Source organism: Ursus americanus, chromosome 29 (assembly GCF_024610735.1).
Source record: "Ursus americanus isolate L20-20 chromosome 29, mUrsAme1.1.p, whole genome shotgun sequence".
Classification (NCBI taxonomy): Eukaryota; Metazoa; Chordata; class Mammalia; order Carnivora; family Ursidae; genus Ursus; species Ursus americanus.
Window position 1 is genome coordinate 7,908,114 of NC_142155.1, and position 20,545 is coordinate 7,928,658.

General features: G+C 40.7%; 1 protein-coding gene across 3 annotated transcripts in view; it reads left to right on the forward strand.

Annotated features, from left to right (window-relative positions):
• IMPG1 (interphotoreceptor matrix proteoglycan 1) overlaps positions 1–20,545 on the forward strand; it is a 124,233-nt gene that overhangs the window by 29,447 nt on the left and 74,241 nt on the right. For 2 of the 3 annotated variants that reach the window (XM_045803982.2, XM_045803993.2), the window contains 6 exons: positions 3,524–3,690; positions 3,959–3,987; positions 8,246–8,310; positions 8,967–9,046; positions 12,886–13,038; positions 19,289–19,347. In XM_045803982.2, the coding sequence (XP_045659938.2) occupies positions 3,524–3,690; positions 3,959–3,987; positions 8,246–8,310; positions 8,967–9,046; positions 12,886–13,038; positions 19,289–19,347 (553 nt within the window). Of the gene's footprint in view, positions 1–3,523; positions 3,691–3,958; positions 3,988–8,245; positions 8,311–8,966; positions 9,054–12,885; positions 13,039–19,288; positions 19,348–20,545 lie in introns of all 3 variants that reach the window. The other variant, XM_087856942.1, reaches the window with a different exon arrangement.

Consider the following 20,545-nt stretch of genomic DNA (forward strand, 5'->3'; position numbering starts at 1 on the left):
GGGTTTGGAATCAAGGTAAAGGTAATGCTGGCCTCGTAGAATGAATTTAGAAGTTTACTTCCATTTCTATTTTTTTGAACAGTTTGAGAAAAATAGGTATAAATTCCTCCTTAAATGTTTGGTAGAATTCCCCTGGGAAGTCTCTGGCCCTGGACTTTTCTTGGGAGATTTTTTATTACTGATTCAATTTCTTTGCTCATTATTGGTCTGTTCAAGTTTTCTATTTCTTCCTGTTTTTGGTAGTTTATATGTTTCTAGGATTTTATCCATTTCTTCCAGATTGCCCAATTTGTTGGCAGATAATTTTTCATAATAATCTTTTATAATCATTTGTATTTCTGTGTTGTTGGCTGTGATCTCCCTTCTCTGGGAAATAATTATTTAAACAGCTTCAGACATTTGTGCTTCAGGGAGAAAGTTCTCTCAGAACCTTTGCGAAAAAGAGATTTTAATGGGGGTGAGGGTGTTCTGTGTCTCTGAAGTATAAGAAAGGGCAGCAGAGAAAGGAGCAGAGCTAGCAAGATGCAGGCACAAAAAACAAGCCTTAAATTGGACTGAAATAAAAGGAAGACTTAACCTGAGACCAAAAGCAACATGCCTGAGGGTACATTGAACTGGTAAACAGAAGGATTATCACATTATGTTCTCCCAGATGTTTCACACACAGTTTTTATCAGTGAAAGTCACCAACACTAAGACCTCAAAAGGCAGCGCTACTTGATTTTATATACATATAAATGCTGTATCTCTGGCACTTTAATGTGTTTTGAACTAAATTAACAGGCGCATTGGGGAGAGATGGAAGGTCAAAATAACACCAAGAAAGAGAGTGTGGAGTAAGTAGATGAGAAAGATAGCGAGGGCAACTTGTTTGCTCAGATGGACACGCAACTGTTAAGATTTGGGCAAGTCCCAAGATATTCAAGTGTTGTTCCCTTCTTGCATTATAAATAGACCCTTGAGTAGAAATGAAGATCAAAAGACTGCATGATTTTTGGTACTAGAAAGGGCATTACAACCCTCTGATCCTTGCCTGGCAGGAGAACAACATTCACAAAAGTGGGTTCTCCCGGTAAGGTGATTCACTTGCTCTCCACGTGTGCTGACTCCTGTTACTTTCCCAGGTGTGGAAAACTAGATGGCACATTTGAGGTGGAGAGGACTGCACACACTCCTGGTTTTGCGGGTTCTGGTGGCTGCTGGCAAATAACCTGAGCTTCTGTTGGTCTGGAGTTCTCTTTGCCTCTTAAAACAAAAAGTTAAGAAAAATCCAGACGTATAAAAATAAGGAGTGAGGAGGGATAAAGCATAGGAGTAAGAGTCTCCAAACTGGTGTTCTCTCAACTTGCTCCTTCCCCCAACCCCTCCTCTCAGCAGGCAGGCAGAGTTTCTTTAGAAAGTCAGATGATGTCAGCTTCTGCCCCAAAGCCTCCAATTGCTCCCCATTCCTCCTGAGGTAAAAATCAACATATTATAATTGCTTATGACAGATGTCCTATAACTTTTTTCCCTCACGTAATCCTCTAACATAATTTTTAAACTATGTACCCCTTTGCATGCTTTTCAGTTAATATCTAAAGTTTTTCATCATAAGTTTAAATAATTGGATAAGATGCAACTTCTGGTGAGTTGTAAATATGGATATTGAAAATAAAACAAAAATTAGAGCATTTGTATGCATCCAGTAGAATCTCCCATAGCTCCTCAATAGTTACCATCGAATACTCCATAGTGTGTGCCTTCATGTACCCTTCTCAACAGTAGGAAATGCCCCAGGGATCCTTTTTCTTCATATGTCCACATTTCCCTTCCCATTCCCACTTCACAGCCTTATCTTAATGTAATTTATTTTATGCTTGAAAGTCTGTTAGTCATTACTCTTACATACTTCTCAGTAACAAAAATACGTATATAAATTTAAATTACAGATTTTATTTATTTCCTGCTGCTATAGGCTTTATGCATACAAAGAAATTTCTTCTGGATTCAGTTGCATTTATAATTACTTTTAATATATAACTGATTAAAACAAACAGATACAAATTTAACAAAAAATTCAAGTAAATTTCCCTTGACAGATAAAATATCAGATACAGGTTTTGTGGATACTAACATTTATAAATACAAATTTAGAACAAGATTTTGGAAGAGGCCAGTTTAAATGGAGGGCCTGCAGCTTAGGTTTCAGTAGCTTCAGCCTCTGGATACATGGAGTTGCTATGGTGTTGTTCCTCATATGAGTTCACGTACTATTACTTATTATTCATATTATGTGTTGCCAGAATGAAACTGGACTTAGCATCAATTTTATCCCTATTCTTTTACTTAGTTTCCCTTAAATTCTGAGAAAACTTAAATGTAAATAAGTAGATGGAAACAGACGGGAGTTTTGTTATAGTAATATCTTTATTCTTTAAGTTGCTTCAGCATTATATGCTAACAATCACATCATGATTTGTCATTATTTTTATTGACTTGTCAGCTGTCATTAGGACTTCTTCTAATGTGTTGAAAGCAAAGAATCAGAAACCCCCTGCTGCAAAAACAAGTGTTGCCCGTCAGCTGAATTCACTTGGTTTCTTAACCTCAACACTACTATTTCACAGGGTCGCTTTGTGTGGCAACCTAAAGGCACTGTGCTGCAGTAAGAAGAGGGAGGGATGACTGGGGAAGGATGTGGGCCAAAGGGAAAGGGGAAAAGGAAAGGTGTGTCCTCAGGGGGACCTACTTTAGGAAAGCAGGATAGGAAAAATGGGACCTAGGTATTGATTCTCTTTAAATTGTCTGTGTGCCTGTTTATCCCCTGAAAAGTCTTTAAATACAGCCAGGTACCTAAGCCCCAGCTTGAAGATTATTGGTCCACAAGGCGCTACACAGGCGCTGTTCCCCTCACGGCACCTCTGTCCTCATCCTCTTTTATGGTCATCCTTGCTCTGGTCACACTGACCTCTTTGTTGTTCCTTCAGTGTTCAGAGCATTCTCCAGCCTTGAGGCCTTCTCCATACTGCTCAAAAGTCACCTTTTTTTTTTTTTTTAAGATTTTATTTATTTATTTGACAGAGAGAGAGACAGCCAGCTAGAGAGGGAACACAAGCAGGGGGAGTGGGACAGGAAGAAGCAGGCTCCCGGCAGAGGAGCCCGATGCGGGGCTCGATCCCAGATCTCCAAAATCACGCCCTGAGCCTAAGGCAGACGCTTAACGACTGAGCCACCCAGGCGCCCCTCAAAAGTCACCTTTATAGTGAGGCCTTCCTCAACTGCCCTATTTTAAACCACAGCCTCTCTCTCTCTCTCTCTCTCTTTCTCTCTCATATTCCCTGTCTTCCTTCTTTTATTTTTCTCTATAACACATGGAGGGATTCAATATATATTTATTAAGTGGATTAATTTCCGTGGGCTGTAAATTGGTGTGTCCACATAAGCCATAAAAGAGCGCTCCATGTTCTAAGATCATGCTTGGGCTGGGAAACAGGGATCATCTCAGGATGCGGCGATTTTTGCTCCTAATGGTGCTTCATTGCAGTGTGTCAGGAAGCAGTGTGGGAAGCATATCGGATCTTTCTGGATCGCATCCCTGACCCAGGGGAATACCAGGACTGGGTCAGCCTCTGCCAGCAGGAGACTTTCTGCCTCTTTGACATTGGAAAAAATTTCAGCAATTCGCAGGAGCACCTGGATCTTCTTCAGCAGGTAAGTCTAAACACTGTGCATTTGGAGCACTATCCGAAAAGCTCCCAGACCTCCAGCCCCTGCCCCTTTTCAGTTGGTTTCCACTGCATAAGAATTAGTTGAAGAAATGCTTAGAGATATCTGATAAGGCCAACAAAAGTTTTATTTTTGCAAAATAGCATTGTACAGGCTGGTTGAAGTGAAGTTAAAGGAAAAAGGGGATGAAAATAGACTTTAGTTCTTCAGTTGACATTTTCTCCTGGTAAAATTACTTTTTATCTTTCTGCAGAGAATAAAACAGAGACACCTCCCTGAGAGGTAAGTACCCAAAATAGAGTGCAGCATGCTCTTGACTTTTGAAAGATCATATAATGGAGTGAGACTGAGCTATTGTACCTTTATGGTATTACGTCAGCACTGAGATCTGTGTAGGTTATTCTGACAGACAAACTATGCATATACTGCGCTAAAGATAAATGAGTATATAAAGGGGAAATGGATAGACCCTAAAGACTGAGATAGATGTTGGCACTATGTTTGCAGATAAAATGGATTCCTTACAATGTGTTAAGTATCTAATGTGTTTTTTCACTTGTAAGATAGAGAACAATTAAAATAGCTTGATTTTTAGAATTTATGATAAACTATTAGTTACATCAGGAAAATACTAATACAATCAGAAAGCAACCTGCATTAGGGGGGCGCCTGGGTGGCTCAGTCGTTAAGCGTCTGCCTTCAGCGCAGGGTGTGACCCGGGGTCCTGGGATCCAGCCCCGCATCAGGCTCCTCTGCTGGGAGCCTGCTTCTTCCTCTCCCACTCTCCCTTCCTGTGTTCCCTCTCTCGCTGGCTGTCTCTCTGTCAAATAAATAAATAAAATCTTTAAAAAAAGAAAGAAAGAAAGCAGCCTGCATTATGAACTCTCATTTGGTATTCTGTAAAGCATTAGTATTTCTCAAACTAAATTACCGAAGCACTGAGCTATATTCTCAACAAGAACTGAATATCAAATAAGAAAATCAAAATGAGAAAAAGCCAAAGAAAAGTACATTAGATAAAATGATTAAAGAAGAGAGACAAACTCTAAACACAAATTACATACATTTTATAACATTTAGAAATCTAATTCTGAAGATAATACTAAGAGAGACACAAACTTGGCTGTATGAAATACTGACAATTCTTCATAATGCTTTTCACATTTGTTCCTTCATTTCTGTTCCCTTTGCCAACAACCTGTTCTAGGACCTTACTAATTTACATTGTGAACAATGTCAAATCTGATCTCCCTAATGGATTTCCCTGCCTCTAACCTCTTCCCCTCCTTAACTTGTATAACTGCTGCTGGATTAATAAGTCTGAAAAATTTCTTACATTGAGCCCTGTTCAATGACTTTCAAGAGATTCCCACATCTTCCTCTTACCCTGTGAATATCCTCTGCGCACTGGTCCCCTCATGCTCTATGTACAGAAGGCCGATTGGTAAGGATAGAGTCACACACACCCTTTGCCCTGACTCCTAGGTAGGACCAGCTAGTGGGGAGCAGGACCTCTCCTCAGAGGGAGAGGAGAGAATGAGGTGAGTGAATTCCTCACCTCCTCTCACCCCCAACTTGCAAAGTCTTCAAGGGCTATTGTCCTACTTCAGCTTCATCTCAGTTCCTGTCAAGCAGCCTTTCCACAGATCCTTCTCTGTCTCTGGTTCATGGTAACTGGACTAAGGGTAGTTTGAGCACCCCACTGTTACCAGCCCTGGAGTACTGCACTCGGCCTTGTGGTTGCTCTCATACTCTTCCCACAACTTAATAAGTAATTCCTTTTTTAAACTTTGCTCAAATTACCCCACAACGAGTGAGCCATCTGTGTCCTGCCAGGCCCTTCACTGAGGTAGAGGCCAAACTCATCAACTGAGGCCTTTCACCCCCTGACCTTTGCAACTTTGCCTTCATTACCCATGATCCCCCTGCTGCCACCACGCCATTCCTCACTGCACACAGACCTTACCCTCCTCATCCTGGACTCTGACCCCTAGCCTTTCCCTATTGCCCAGAAGAACCTGCCTTTTCTATGTTACCTATCCAAATCCTACTCTCCTTCAAGCTCCTAGTGGAGTCCCACCTGGATCCCATGATGTCTGAACAGCCTATTTGAGCCTGCAGCAATATCTCCCTGCTTTGAACTTTGTACTCTTTTTGGCACTTACATTTTTGTTTAATACTTCCTCACTTTACCCTGTAAGAGTTTTCCTGTAAGAGTTTAAACTCCTCAAGGGCAGGAACCCTTTCATAACTCTTCACCCACCACCACAGACCTGAGCAAAATCCTCATATATTTTAACTGATGCATCTATAGAGCCACTCTTTAGAAATTTTAAAAAGTTGTTATGAGAAGAAATAATGCGATTGAGGAAAATCTTAGTACTAGAGTATTAACTTTGTTCACAAGACACAGAGATATTCACTCTTCTTTTTTTTTTTTAAAGATTTTATTTATTCATTCAACAGAGATAGAGACAGCCAGAGAGAGAGGGAACACAAGCAGAGGGAGTGGGAGAGGAAGAAGCAGGCTCATAGCGGAAGAGCCTGACGCGGGGCTCGATCCCACAACGCCGGGGTCACGCCCTGAGCCGAAGGCAGACACTTAACCGCTATGCCACCCAGGCGCCCCGATATTCACTCTTCTGATTTAACTATAGGATGATATTTATTCCTCCATTTTCAAAAAAAAAAGAAAGAAAGAAAAGAAAACAAAGCAGAGGCCATCCATCCATAAGAAAAAATCCGACAGAATGTACCAAGACTTGATAGAAAAAACATTAAAAATTACAGGAAACAGCTGCCCAAGACAGAAAGAGAAAGAAATAGAATGATCCCATTACTCCTGTGTCTACCAACATTGTTAAAAAGAATTGCTAAGGAGCAAGAGGCAAACATTTTACATTAACTATGATTACCAAGTTGGGAAGGGAGGGAAGAAGGGAGGGTGGAAGGCAGGCGGGCAGGCGGGCAGAAAGGCAGGCCTATTATTTCAAACCTTTCTAGGAAGACAAAACAGAAAATCTTCTCACCTGAGTAGCCCATAAATCTGCCAGTTTCGAATGACTTTAAAATAAAAGCCAGTGAAAGAACTCAGTGTCCAGCTTCCCAAATTATAGCTTCTGAGTGATGATGGTCTAGATGGCCATTGTACTGGCAGAATCATGCCCAGTGGCAAAGGATGAGGAAATAGCATCTGACACAGGATCCTACATAAAGTGGGCTATTGACTTGTAACTAGTGCCGTACCCAGGACTTTACTCATTATTCCTCTTGGTTACTTTCTTTTTTTACAGCAAGGTAAAACAAGGAGACCAAAATTATAATACGAGGAAAGAGATCTTACTATAAACAAAGTTCTATAAGTGGGGGAAAAAAAAGGGAAATTGTCTAAATCACAAATGCTCTAATGTTTTATATGAGATCTTTATAAATATAATATCCATAAAAACTATTTCTTAAGTGTATAGTAAAAGTTATCACTAGAAACAAACAAGAATACCTAATTCCAAAACAGTCTGAATTTATATTTAGTTTGTGTGCACCAATAGAGTCCTCCATGTTTACATCTATTCTAATTGGTCAGAGCCCATGCCAGGCCAATGGATAATATTTTGTATATCACCTCTCTTAGGACTTTGGCAAATTGGGTGTGTTAGAAATATGTATGTAGATGGTCCCATTGTCTATAGCCAATCTAGGTGACTCTACAACCCAGAGCACCCTTTGGCCTTCCCATCATCATGAATCATAGAAAAGTGGATCAAATATATTGGTCTCCTATGACTAAATTGTACTAACACAGACACAAGCTAGTAAGACCTGATAGCTTATAGTAACAAACCTTTCAGTGAGTTTCAAAAGTTATCACTACTGCTACTCCTTTCTATATAAAGCTTGCTAGAATGGGCCAACGTTATAACAGACAGCTGTACAACGATGCCCTTGGATTTGCCCTTAGATATCTTCCAGACTGCCACTGCATGGCACTGCAAACCTACCCCACAACTCCTGCAGACAATGGTTGTGTCCAGAATAGGGATTTAATACACCTGCATTACCCAGAAATCCCCCTCTCTCCTATTAACTATAACCACAAAAGTTACTTAAGTAAATAAACTGAAGGACTCTCTGAATTTGCAGGTTTGAGGATCTGAGATTTTAGCAAGAACATTCAGTCATAGATCATGTCATGCAATTATTTTCGATGTCAAGGACACAGTGCAAACACAATGGAACTATAAAACATCAAGCCCCAAAGACTAGTTTTGCTTATGATGAAAATGCTCCCCAGGACCACATGAAAGATGTTTATGGAAAATCCTGGAGTCAAACAACCATTTTCAGAAGTTGCTTCAATTTTCCTTCAATGAAAATACATTTGAAGATTACTTCTATAATGAAAGAAATAAGCAAACCCAGTTTTAAAGGGTTTTTCTCTGATTTTTAGGTCTAATTGAGTATAGGAAAAGTAAATGCATTTCCCCTCTTGTTATCAAGCTCCTTTTCACCACCACTTCTTTCTTTTCTGCTGTGGTGATAGAAAAGATGAAATATCTACAGAGAAGACATTCGGAGAGCCTGGTGAGACCCGTGTGTTTTCTACAGGTAAGCTTAGTTCTCCACATTCACCTGCTCCTGAACCTTAATTCAAATGATCATGAAAGTACATTGTTGAAAAAGCAATCCTTAATTGAAGTCGACAAAATTTATAATGTACTTTCTCAAAGCTAACTGATATTTCTAACTTTATAAAATAAATAAATGCATTGTATAAAACTTGAAAAATCTAGAAAAGAATAAACGTAAAGCCCAATCACCCATTATCCTACAACTTGGAGACAATCATTACCAATATTTTCAAACAAATAAATTCAGGATAAGTATCTGTCTTGCATCCTTTATATAGTCACAAATGGAAAAATTAACCAGATCTCATTAGCAAAACCATTTAACTGTAACATATCTAGGATAGCACCAAATGAGGACAGAAGAGAAGAATGGAGAATTCAATGAGGATCAAAAGTATGAGTTATATTTTTCTCAAGAACATATTTATGTGATCTTTTTTGTAAATTTTTTATTACGTTATATTAGTCACCATACAGTATCATACTGATCTTAAAAAAAAAATGAGGTAAGAAGGCACCTTACACATCTGTAAATTCCAGAATGACAGAAAAAGTATATGAAATTTTGACCTTGTTCTAATGTAAACTTCTCCAATCTCATTTTTGTGCTCGTAATGTTTTTCATTTCCACAGATGTTGCCCATGGCTCCCTTGGACCCTTCCCGCTCACTCTGGATGACACACTCCTCAATGACACCAAGATGCCTACAATAGTAAGAAGTTCTGAGAGTCAATCTAGCTCTTCACATGCCTGTTTTTGTTGTATTAGTAACACAAGAAAAGAGAATGGGTGAATTGGCCATTTAGTATTACTAGTGCTACATTTTTATCACTCCAATTACGAGTCAGTGACTTTGTTCTATTCAGGATTCTTCCTTCCTCTAGGTATTGCAGGAAAAATAGATTGAAAACTAGAATAAGGTGAGAGGAATTGCAAGAAGCAACTTAATTATAAACTCCAGGACAGCAGGGGCCCTTTCCCCCCCAGTACCTAACAGAACCCTCATACCCAGCAGGTACTCAGCAAGCATTTGAACAAATAAATGAATACACCTATCAATCAATCAGTCAATCTCCTTCTCCACTAAAGTGTATTCTCATGCTGACAGTAAGGGTAGAAATTTTGCTTTCAGTCATGGCCAGCATGAATAGGTCAGATAAGTACCAAAATGATTGAAATGCTGCATGTCGTATGGGGAAAAATAAAAACGGTGTTCTCAGGCAAAGAGGAGCACTGGCCACACTACTCTCTCTGTGTGAAAAGGCATGAAGGAGGAGAGGATATGTTACAGAATTTAATGTCGGTTATCAAACAAAGGGGACATTTTAACTGTTCCAAAATCGTTGAGCCAGACACTTGGTGCTGAAGCTGGGAGACTCTGTCCTCCTTACTCAGGAGTGACAGGGTTATGGCAGCACGAGATGGGCAGCAAGTTCAGAAGGGGGCAGGAGTATAGGGGTGATACATCCGAGCCCATATCTTTTCATCCTTACGCTACCACTGCAACCAGACAACTTTCCTGTGGTCTGTGAGACTTCACTAGCTTTTCCTCTCCTGGGAACCTACCCGCAAGGCACGGGGGTCAAAGCCCAGGTGGTGAGGACGAGAAGGACAAGAAGTTCAGTCTCACCAGCTCTAGGTGAAAATTCAGGGACGAGAACCCCGCTGGCCCTTCTATCTGGCCTGTAGGCCAGATGGCTGCGGATTTGCTGGAACTATTGCTATGAACAAAGAATTAAAATGTTCTCTTTTTCTCAAAAATACTATTCCATGAAGAGCGAAAAGTGCTGTTGGAAAAAATTATTGAGATTAAATGTATTCACTCTAAAATTTCAAAGTCAACTCTTGTTTGCCTTCTCTTTTCTCACATTACTTGTGTCCCATATTCTTCAAAATCCAGTATAGATCCCCCCCTTCTGCAGCAAATATCCCCTGAACATTTCATTGCATATTCACCACATCCTCTCTTATCCTTTTTACCACCCGCATCTATCACTTACTCTTTCATTCACCAGTGTTTTACTAAAATCCTCTGATGTGCCAGATAATTGGGGTGTGTGCCGAAGATCCTAAGACGAAGAAGACGCAGTTCCTGCCTAAGTACAACAAAATAATCTAAATGCTGTACTTGAAGATGGCAGATGTATAGAACGGAACAAAATGATACACCAGAACAGGTTGCCAAGGATGTGACCGCCAGTCATGTATATTCACAGAGAATTTTGTGCAAAAGTGGCCACTTTTTTTTTTTTTTTAACTTTGGGAGATTTAATGAAGTGTGAGAATCGTACTGGATTCAAGAGATTATATGTGGGGTGACAAGATTAGCATATAAAAAGACCCTAGGTGAGTATGGCATAGGTATTAAATGAGAAATTCAAATATTATTCACTGCTTCAGGCGATTAGAGGAGGCAAAGATTTCTGCCCTAAATGATCAGAGGAAATATTATTTTAAATGAACCATAAAATATTAGTAAGAAGTAAAAAGTGTGTGTGTGTGTGTGTGTGTGTGTCTGTGTGTGTGTGTCTGTGTGTGTCTGTGTGTGTCTGTGTTTCTGTGTCCCTGTGTTTTAGTGCTGGAGGTGAGTATGGGGAGCAGTGAGGAGGATCTTCAGTCAGGAGATTAGCACAAGTGATGTGTTATTTCATCAACAGTGAACAAGCTATCTGGTAGTCAGTGCAGGGAGAAATGACAGACTATAATTGTTCAAGCAGCAACAATTCCATTTACAATTGTATCAAAAAAAAAAAAAGATGCCTAGGAATAAACCTAACCAAAGAGGTGAAAAACCTGTACTCTGAAAACTATAAAACACTGATTAAAGAAACTGAAGATGACACAAAGACATGGAAAGGCATTCCTTGCTCATAGATTGGAAGAATAAATATTGTTAAAATGTCTATACTACCCAAAGCAATCTATACATTTAATGCAATCCCTATCAAAATACCAATAGCATTTTTCACAGAGCTAGAACAAAGAATCTTAAAATTTGTATGGAACCACAGAAGACCCCAAATAGCCAAAGCTATCTTGAAAAAGAAGAGCAAAGCTGGAGGCATCATAATCCTGGACTTCAAGTTATATTACAAAGCTGTAGTAATCAAAACAGTATGGTACTGGCACAAAAATAGACATATAGCTCAATGGAACAGAATTGAAAACCCAGAAATAAACCCACAACTATATGGTCAACTAATCTTCGACAAAGCAGGAAAGAATATCCAATGGGAAAAGGACAGTCTCTTCAACAAATAGTGTTGGGAAAACTGGACAGCAACATGCAAAAGAAAGAAATTAGACCAATTTAGCATACCATACACAAAAATAACTTCAAAATGTATTAAAGACCTAAATGTGAGACAGGAAACCATAAAAATCCTAGAAGGAAATATAGGCAGTAACCTCTTTGACATCAGCCATCGCAACTTATTTCTAGATATGTCTCCTGAGGTAAGGGAAATAGGAGCAAAAATAAACTATTGGGACTACATCAAAATAAAACGCTTGTACACAGCAAGGAGAACAATCAATAAAACTAAAAGATAGCCTACGGAATGGGAGAAGATATTTGTAAATGGAATATCTGATAAAAGGTTAGTATCCAGAGTATATAAAGAACTTATAAAACTCAACACCCAAAAAACAAATAATCCAATTTTTAAAAAGGCAGAAGACATGAACAGACATTTTTCCAAAGAAGACATACAGATGGCCAAGAGAAACATCACTTGTCATCAGGGAAATGCAAATCAAAACCACAATGAGGTATCACCTCACAACTGTCAGTATGGCTAAAATCAACAACACAAGAAATAATAGGTGTTGGCAAGGACGTGGAGAAAAAGGAGCCCTCTTGAACTATTGGTGGGAATGCAAATTGGTGGAGTCACTCTGGAGAACAATATGGAGGTTCCTCAAAAAGTTAAAAATAGAACTACCCTATGATCCAATAATTGCACTATTAACACAAAAACATTAATTCAAATGGATACATGCACCCCTATGTTTATAGCAGCAATATTTACGATAGCCAAATTATGGAAACAGCCCAAATATCTATCAGCTGATGAATGGATAAAGAAGATGTGGTGTATATATATATATAAAATGGAATATTCTTCAGCCATAAAATAGAATGAAATCTTGCCATTTGCAAGGATGTGGGTGGAGCTAGAGAGTATTATGCTAAGCAAAATAAGTCAGAGAAAGACAAATACCATATGATTTCACTCACACGTGGAATTTAAGAAACAAAACAAAGGAGCAAAGGGAAAAAGAAAGAGAGAGAAACCAAGAAACAGACTCTTAACTATAGAGAAGAAACTGATGGAAACCAGAGAGGAGGTGGGTTGAAGGATGGGTGAAACAGGTGATGGGGATTAGGGAGTGCACTTGTCATGATGAGCACAGGGTGATGTATGGCAGTGTTGAATCACTGTGCTGTACACCGGAAACACTTCTTGAGACAATATCAATATATATTATTTAATATTGCCATATGCTTGTGGATTATGTTAATAGAAGACTTTGATTTTTTTAATTTAGGAAAGAAAAGCAGAATCCACTAAGGTACCCGAGGGCCCACTGGAGCAGAAGGTGGAGCTGAGCATCACACTGGCAAACCAGAAGTTCAAGGCAGAACTCACGGACTCCCAGTCCCCATATTATCAGGAGCTGGCAGCGAAGTCTCAACTCCAGGTACGTGAACCCACCCCACACAACCACAGCCAAGTCAACAATCAGAATCTGAGAGCCAACAGGACTTAACCCCTTTGAACTAACAGTTTCAACTTCTTGTAATTAGACATTCATTTTTAGCCATTAGAAAGAAGGAAAAAGTGCAACAGGTCCCAAAATGTTAGGGCAAATGAATCTCTAGAAAAGTTTTTCTATTCCAGCTTTTCTATCTATACTTACATTTAGGTTTTCTTTAAATAGTAGGTTTTGGGGGCACCTGGGTGGTTCAGTAGTTAAGCGTCTGCCTTCGGCTCAGGGCGTGATCCCGGCGTTCTGGGATCGAGCCCCACATCAGGCTCTTCCGCTGGGAGCCTGCTTCTTCCTCTCCCACTCCCCCTGCTTGTGTTCCCTCTCTCACTAGCTGTCTCTCTCTCTCTCTGTCAAATAAATAAATAAAATCTTTTAAAAATAAATAAATAAATAAATAAATAAATAAATAAATAGTAGGTTTTTAAATCTCCTTTAACTGAAAGTCACTAAGCACATATTCTATAGCACCAGCTAGGGAATATGCCTGATTAAAATATGAATTTTTAACACATATGTGTCTTACATAATATTTCCACTTTTGTGATTTGATGCAATTTAAAGCCATGACATTTTTCATGGGTGACCGTGAAGGGCAATCATGTTGTCCATGCCATCTAGTCAACTTAGGAGCTGCCCCAAGATGTCACTTCCATCTCTGACCGTCATCACCTCTGCCCACCTCTTCATTTACCTCAGGATGAATCCAAACCACTGTGCTGACTCTGGCATCTACACACTGTGATAAGAGCCCTGCCTTCCTTTCCAGCTTCACCTTCACACTAGCTCCTTCCCATCCCCCTCCCTTACACACTACTTTACAGGAAATGGAAACTGCTTGCAAATCTCCTCACCTTTAGCCTTTCCATATGCTGCCTCCTCCATCTGTGGTGTTGTTTCCCTGTGTTTCATTTTACAAACTTCATCAAGGAAAGTTCTCTCCACCCATCCTGGGTTAGTACCTCCCCTCCGAGCTAACACACGGTGCCCACTACTGTCACAACAGTTATCACCCTGTCTTGAGATTGTTTACACGTCTATGGCCTTTGTTGTCTCCGTTTCTCCCTCTTCACCCAACACCCTCACTGCCTTCAGCCTCTGGGACTCCCCTTGAGGGTGGGAACAGTTTCTTTATTTCTGAAGACTTATCTCCTAATGCGGAGCTTGGGATGCAGTTAAATATTCAGTAATTGTAGAAATGCAGCTGAAAATAGATGCTTTCATAAGATAGCATAACCATGAACTACATTTATGGATAGCCCAAGCATCTCACACAGCATGGCCAGGGAACGCACAGGCCCCTACTTCTCATACGTGGAGGATTTAAGGCTTACCTCCTCTCAACTGGAGAGAAGATGAATAAGCAAAAATTTTAAACCTCCAACCACTCCCTGCATCACCATTCAGTCAATAAAATGTAGAGAATCATTTCTACAAACTTCAAAGAGAAAGCGTCAGCATGGGTGTTTATGAACCAGGGAAGTACTTAGACATGAATTATTAGATAGAATGAATTAAAGAATAGTCTGTTAACTTCCTATTTGTTCTTCGAAATATTCTTTCAGAAAGTTCTTAGTATAGTCAGAGTATCTTCAAAATTGGATAGTTGGCCAAGCAGCCTGGCACCAGAACCCTGTTCTTAACCATTATACTATACTTCCTATTCTTCCCAAATAAATCTCTGTGAGGCAGAGGTTTTTGTACCAGCATCAAATAAACATGTCCATTCTAGACTCTGAAAACCTTATTAGCCAAAAGGCTACGTCTTGCTCGGTCTTGTTCCAGAGACCCATCACATCAGTCCTGCTGGTTCCTCTGCACGGTTGCTGGCTTCTCTGAAATGGAGCCCCTCTGCTTAGAGCTTCTGTTCCCTTTCCAGGCTCCTGAGCAATCCAGACCACTCGCGGCCTGCCAGCCCATAACTACCCAGCTCCACCACAGCCCATACTTGCATTAGCACAGCCATTCAGGCCTAATCAGGAATTAATGGACAGTGCTTTGCAGTAATTTAATTTCCACAATAAACCTAATGAGCAATTTAATACAAATGTCAAAAGGAATGCTTAGTTGTTGTCTGAATGCTTTCTCCTGTGCAAACATTCACGAGAACTCAACACGGCTGCCTTTTTATAGCCCCGTTAACATACATTCCAGCAGAATCAGGGAGGCCCCTGTGCAGTTAGTATTATTAATAAGGTTAACCGGGCACTTAATTAGCAATTTAGTGGTTAGCACTCCATGATTGGAAGGTCCCCAGAAGATTATTTAGCAGAATTAACTGAAGGCCTTTGTCATCTCCTCCCTGAGATGCCTTCTGCACCCTCCTAAGCAGAGCTGACTCTTAATCAATCACAGGCAGGTTCACAAAGAGGACATGGACAACAGGTAAAATTCCCCTCCATCAGAGCCAGTACCGTGCAGCACTCCTGGAGGGGAGGACGGCTCTGCCTGGAGATGTTCCCTGCTGCAGCCGTGGGCTTCTCTGGAGTGCTTGATTGATTGTTTTCACCTGTATAACAGCATCTCGGCTATCCCGGACAAGAAAGAGGAACAAGTCAGTGTCTGAATCTTCTGCTCCAGAAACTGCTGCTCACACTAAAGCATTCAGTCCCCGGTGTTGTTACTGGAATGGCATAACAAATGCCTTGTGGCCCCAGAGCTATTTGTCACGGGAGGCCAGAACAGACCTGAAGCACGTACACAGCTCCTTCCTACCTGCCCCCATAATAAAGACCAGATCCACATAACCTAAACTCCTAGCTCTCCCCTGTTAGGCCTGTGGCGGGGGTGGTAGCGGAGGCACAGAAACTTATTACTCAGGCTCCCTGCCCCGACCCCTATGCAGACCCTCACACTGTCCTTCCCCTCATTGAGTCCTTCAAAAGCAACTGACTGAAGGCTTGCTCTGTCTGTTCTTGTCAGGCTCCATGGCAGGTGGCCACTGAGGAAGTAAAAGAAAATTGGGCTATCAAGGAGCTATTAATCCAGTAGGGGAGATAGAGACTAAGTAAATCAATAATACACTATCATCAACTCTTTGCCCATTGTGTGTGAGGCACTTATTAGTTATTCCTTACAGGAGCCTCACAATTTAGGTATTGTTATCCCTTTTTGGCTAAGGAGATCAGATTCAGAGAGACGAAGCAATAAACTCAAGGCCTTACAGCTAGAAAGTAGCAGAACCAATATTTAAACTCAAGCCTACACAGCTACCTCATCACCTAAAAGCTGGCCTACCTTCATCACTGCAGTTACCATATACTCAAGGGATGAAAATTATTTTTAACATTGGTGCAAGAAAATATGATTTAGGAGGTAAAGCAGTCTGCTGGAAAAAGAAATCCGTGATGCATTTCAAAGCCCAGTGTAAGTGATTTGGGGATTATCTCTGCATCACTGCCCTAGTCCTTGGCATAGATAATGTAGAGTCAGGAGTAATTTGAGATACAGTGACGATGCAGTGGCATCGTCACCGTAGATGAGCTTAGAGAATGAAGAAAGGCGCTCAAGTCAATTAAACAAAATTTGCTGAGTCCCTACTATGTGGATGAAGATCTGCTAGGTACTGGGAGAGAGGGACATAAAGATGAATAAATAAGACATGGTCCCTGAGCCCAAGGAGTGTAATCTCAGTGAGGGAGACATCATGCAGCTCATAGACTGTTTTATGGGACGTACTGTAATAAGTTCTGGAGTAGTAGGGAGAAGAAGTAATTCAGCCTGGCTTCAGGGCTATACAGATGCTTTTCAATAGAGAATGTGTTTGGGACACCTGGGTGGCTCAGTCGGTGAAGCATCTGCCTTTGGCCCAAGTTCTGATCTCAGGGTCCTGGGATTGAGCCCCACATCAGGAAGCCTGCTTCTCCCCCTGCTCATGCTGTCTGCTCACTCTCTTCCCCGCCTCTCTTTCTCATTCTCTCCCCCCCACCACTCTCCTTTTATCTCTCTCTCTCAAATAAATAAATACAATCTTTAAAAAAAATAGAGAATGCATTTGAGTTGGTTTTGAAAGATGGGGGCGTGGGCAGTCAATAAGCAGAAGGTAGAAGTTGCATCTTGGGTTAAAGAGGGAAAAAGTCATAGACGTCTGGAGGAAGTACATGTTGTATTTGAGGAGAGATAGGCCTTAGTTTAGTGAGACTAGGGAATACAATATTGGCCAAGGAGGTAATGATGGCAGAAAGAACAAATGAAAAAGTACTTGGGGAATGGGGGGGAGTAGAATGTAGAGGGTCTTAAATGCCATTCTAAAGAATTGGACCTTCTTCAATGCAGCTCATCAAGGGATTTTTAGTGAAGAACAACAGATATGGAATGATTACCTTGGAAATAAAAAGGTAGTCAAGGAGACATCTCCTCCTTTCCTCCTGCCCCAACATATCCCTCCCCAAAATTTCTCCTTCCTTTCCGCACACACACCCAGAAAACCATTTCTGCAAAAAGGAGGGGAGATGGGGAGGGTACCCCTGCCATGGGAATAAGAACATGGTGGAAACAAAATGTATATGATATTCAAACCACCAGGAGTTGGTGACTGGATGTGAAGGAAGGTATTAGTGTTGCTGGGTTTTCTGGCATCGAGGATGCACAAAAAGTGTTTATGAACCTGGCTAGGATAGCCCGGGATGTAAGGCAGACTTGGAAAGAAGAGAATGACTCTGGTTTGGACACGTTTAATTAGTGACCAAGTTGGGATATTCATGTTTAGAACTCAAAGCTATGTCTCAGGTGATCACTGAAGCCATGGGAGAAAAGGAGATCCCCCGAGGAGGGGGGGACCGTGCCAGGTCCCTGCTTACCTGTTCAGCCTCACTTTCACCCTGCTCTCCTCTCCAAGCTTCACTACTAAGCTATCCCTCCTCTTGGTCTCGCCTCCCAGCATGCACAGGAGTAAGCTGGATGGGGCAGTGCCCATCGATGTGGCAGTGTGTCCCCAGAGCCTAGCAGGTACCTACAGTCAACCTCACTGAATAAATGGGAGAGTGAGATAAAGGCCGAGAATGCAAACTTCCAGAGTCTTTATATTTAAAGTAGAGAGCGCAGACAAGAATAAGATGGAGTAAAGAAGACTGAGAAAGTGGTCCTAGAGATAGAAGAAGAACCCGAAAAAAAGGCAGGCACACCATGGAAGAGGAATGGAAAATGCCACTGGATTTGGAGAGAGCCAACAGCCAACAGCCTGGAGAAAACCCTCCCTCCTGGGCAAATCCAGAGGCAGAAGCCAGATTGTAGTGGGTCAGGAGTCATTGAGTATAGCAATTGTAAAATACTGATAATATGCCTCATTAGCAAGGTCAAACTAATCAAGAAAATTTATTGTAAAATCCACATAAATCTACATGTGAATCTAACCTATTAGAGTCTGTTTGTGCCATTTTATTTAGTTACGGCAGCCATTTTGATTTTAGTAATCTCTTTAACATTATATTTTCCAAATCATCTCATTCAACTCAGAAAATGTAATAGTCATTCTGTGTGTATAAATAAAAATACTGTGGGGTGCCTGGGTGGCTCAGTCGTTAAGCATCTGCGTTCAGCTCAGGGCATGATCCCGGAGTCCTGGGATCGAGCCCCAACATCGGGCTCCATGCTCCGCTGGGAGCCTGCTTCTTCCTCTCCCACTCCCCCTGCTTGTGTTCCCTTTCTCGCTGGCTGTCTCTCTCTCCATTAAATAAATGAATAAAATCTTTAATAAATAAATAAATAAAAATACTGTAGCCAAAAGAGTTTTTTCCAAGTACCACCTTAAAGTTATTTCATATTCTATTTAAAGTAACCATTAAGGCAGATCAGAATTACCCAATTGCAGCTTTTTTTTTTTTTTTTTTTTTTTTTTTTTAAGGGAGAGAGAGAGAGAATGCAGGGTGGGGAGGAGCAAAGGGAGATAGAGAATCTTAAGCAGGCTCCACTGAGATCATGACCTGAACCAAAATCAAGAGTCAGATGTTTAAACAACTGACCCATCGAGGCACCCCCCAATTGCAGCTTTTAAGTAAATATCAAAACACTTTCCTCTGGGTTTCAGAAATAACTAAGAACAAAAAATTTGGCCTCAATAGTTGCTTCGATTTTCCATTTTCATGTTTTTCCCAGAACTCATCAAAAGTGTTTAGACTTTTTCAGTTAGGTAAGATCTGACCCAGTAGAGCCAAAGAATGTTTCATAAATTTCTTTCTTTCTGCAGATGCAAAAGGTATTTAAGAAACTTCCAGGATTCAAAGAAATCCATGTGCTAGGATTTAGGTAAGTAAGAGAATCAGACTCTTCTCAATTTTTAAATTACTTTCTCTCTGTCCTCTTTTAAAAGCAGTGTCATGAGGATTATAAGGTTCCTTTCCCCCTAGTTGTTTAGCTCTGTCAAATCCTGAAAACTGAATGCATTTCAGATAAAGGAATTGTCTAATTAGAACATGACTCTAGGTGATTTTTTTAAGGGGTAACACAGGAGCTGTATTCCTTCCTCCCTCTGGAGTCAGAAACACTGCTCTCTGCAGAGAGCTCATCTGCTGTCCTAGGCAATGTTATTAACGAACCTCTTAGGAGAACACCTCAGTAGAGACAGGTCAAAAGAAGTAGCAATTAGTTACCTTAGTGTCTGATTGCCTGGTTCCCTGTTGAATGCTAAATATCATCATTATTGAAACAAATCAGGCTGACCCTAGGGAATCAGGTGAAACTAATAAAAAGTAGTACTTAGGAGATAAGGAAGTTGAAGGAATGGGGTAGAAAGGGACAGAGGTGGAAGCAACACTTCCCAAAATATTCCTTTTATTATCATTTTGACGTCTGAACTGTAGTAATGCATTACCATGTGAAAATTATTAAATTAACAATTTTAAATAAAGGAAATGAAATTGAAGAATAGTGCCATGCTAAAGCAGGATTATATTCCCATGGCTTCCCCACAAACAGGCCTATATCCATTAACATCTCAGCGCTGGAATCTGGGTGGGTTCATGATTTTTGGTAAGAAGTTTTGCATCCTCTTTCTAAGTTCTCATTCAAAACATCTACAGGTAGGGTCAAAATATGATTATTTTTTAAATGTGCCACAGGGTATGTGCAGCCCTGGCGTGTCAGATCGAGATTCCCTGCCCCAAGGAGGGATTTGTAAAGTGGGTAGAGAAGGCCTCCCCCAGAGTACTTCCTGGCCCCTCCACTCTCTGTTGTCTTAAAGCTAGAAAGTGCCCAGAGCAAGTTTCCGCACTCAAAGAATAGCTTCTGGACGAGCTCCACCGGTTTTTTCCTTTCAAAGCTTTCAGACCCCTCTGATTTGTATGACTCCAGAGGAAGAAAGTATTGAAAAGTGAAGGTTATAAAAGATGAAACCCTTAATATGTACCACAGCAGACTCATTTTTCTTTATTTCAAGATGCTGCTCCACAATATCCCATGTGAAATCAGATGGATTAGAGAGAAATAAAAGGTGATGGTAGAATAT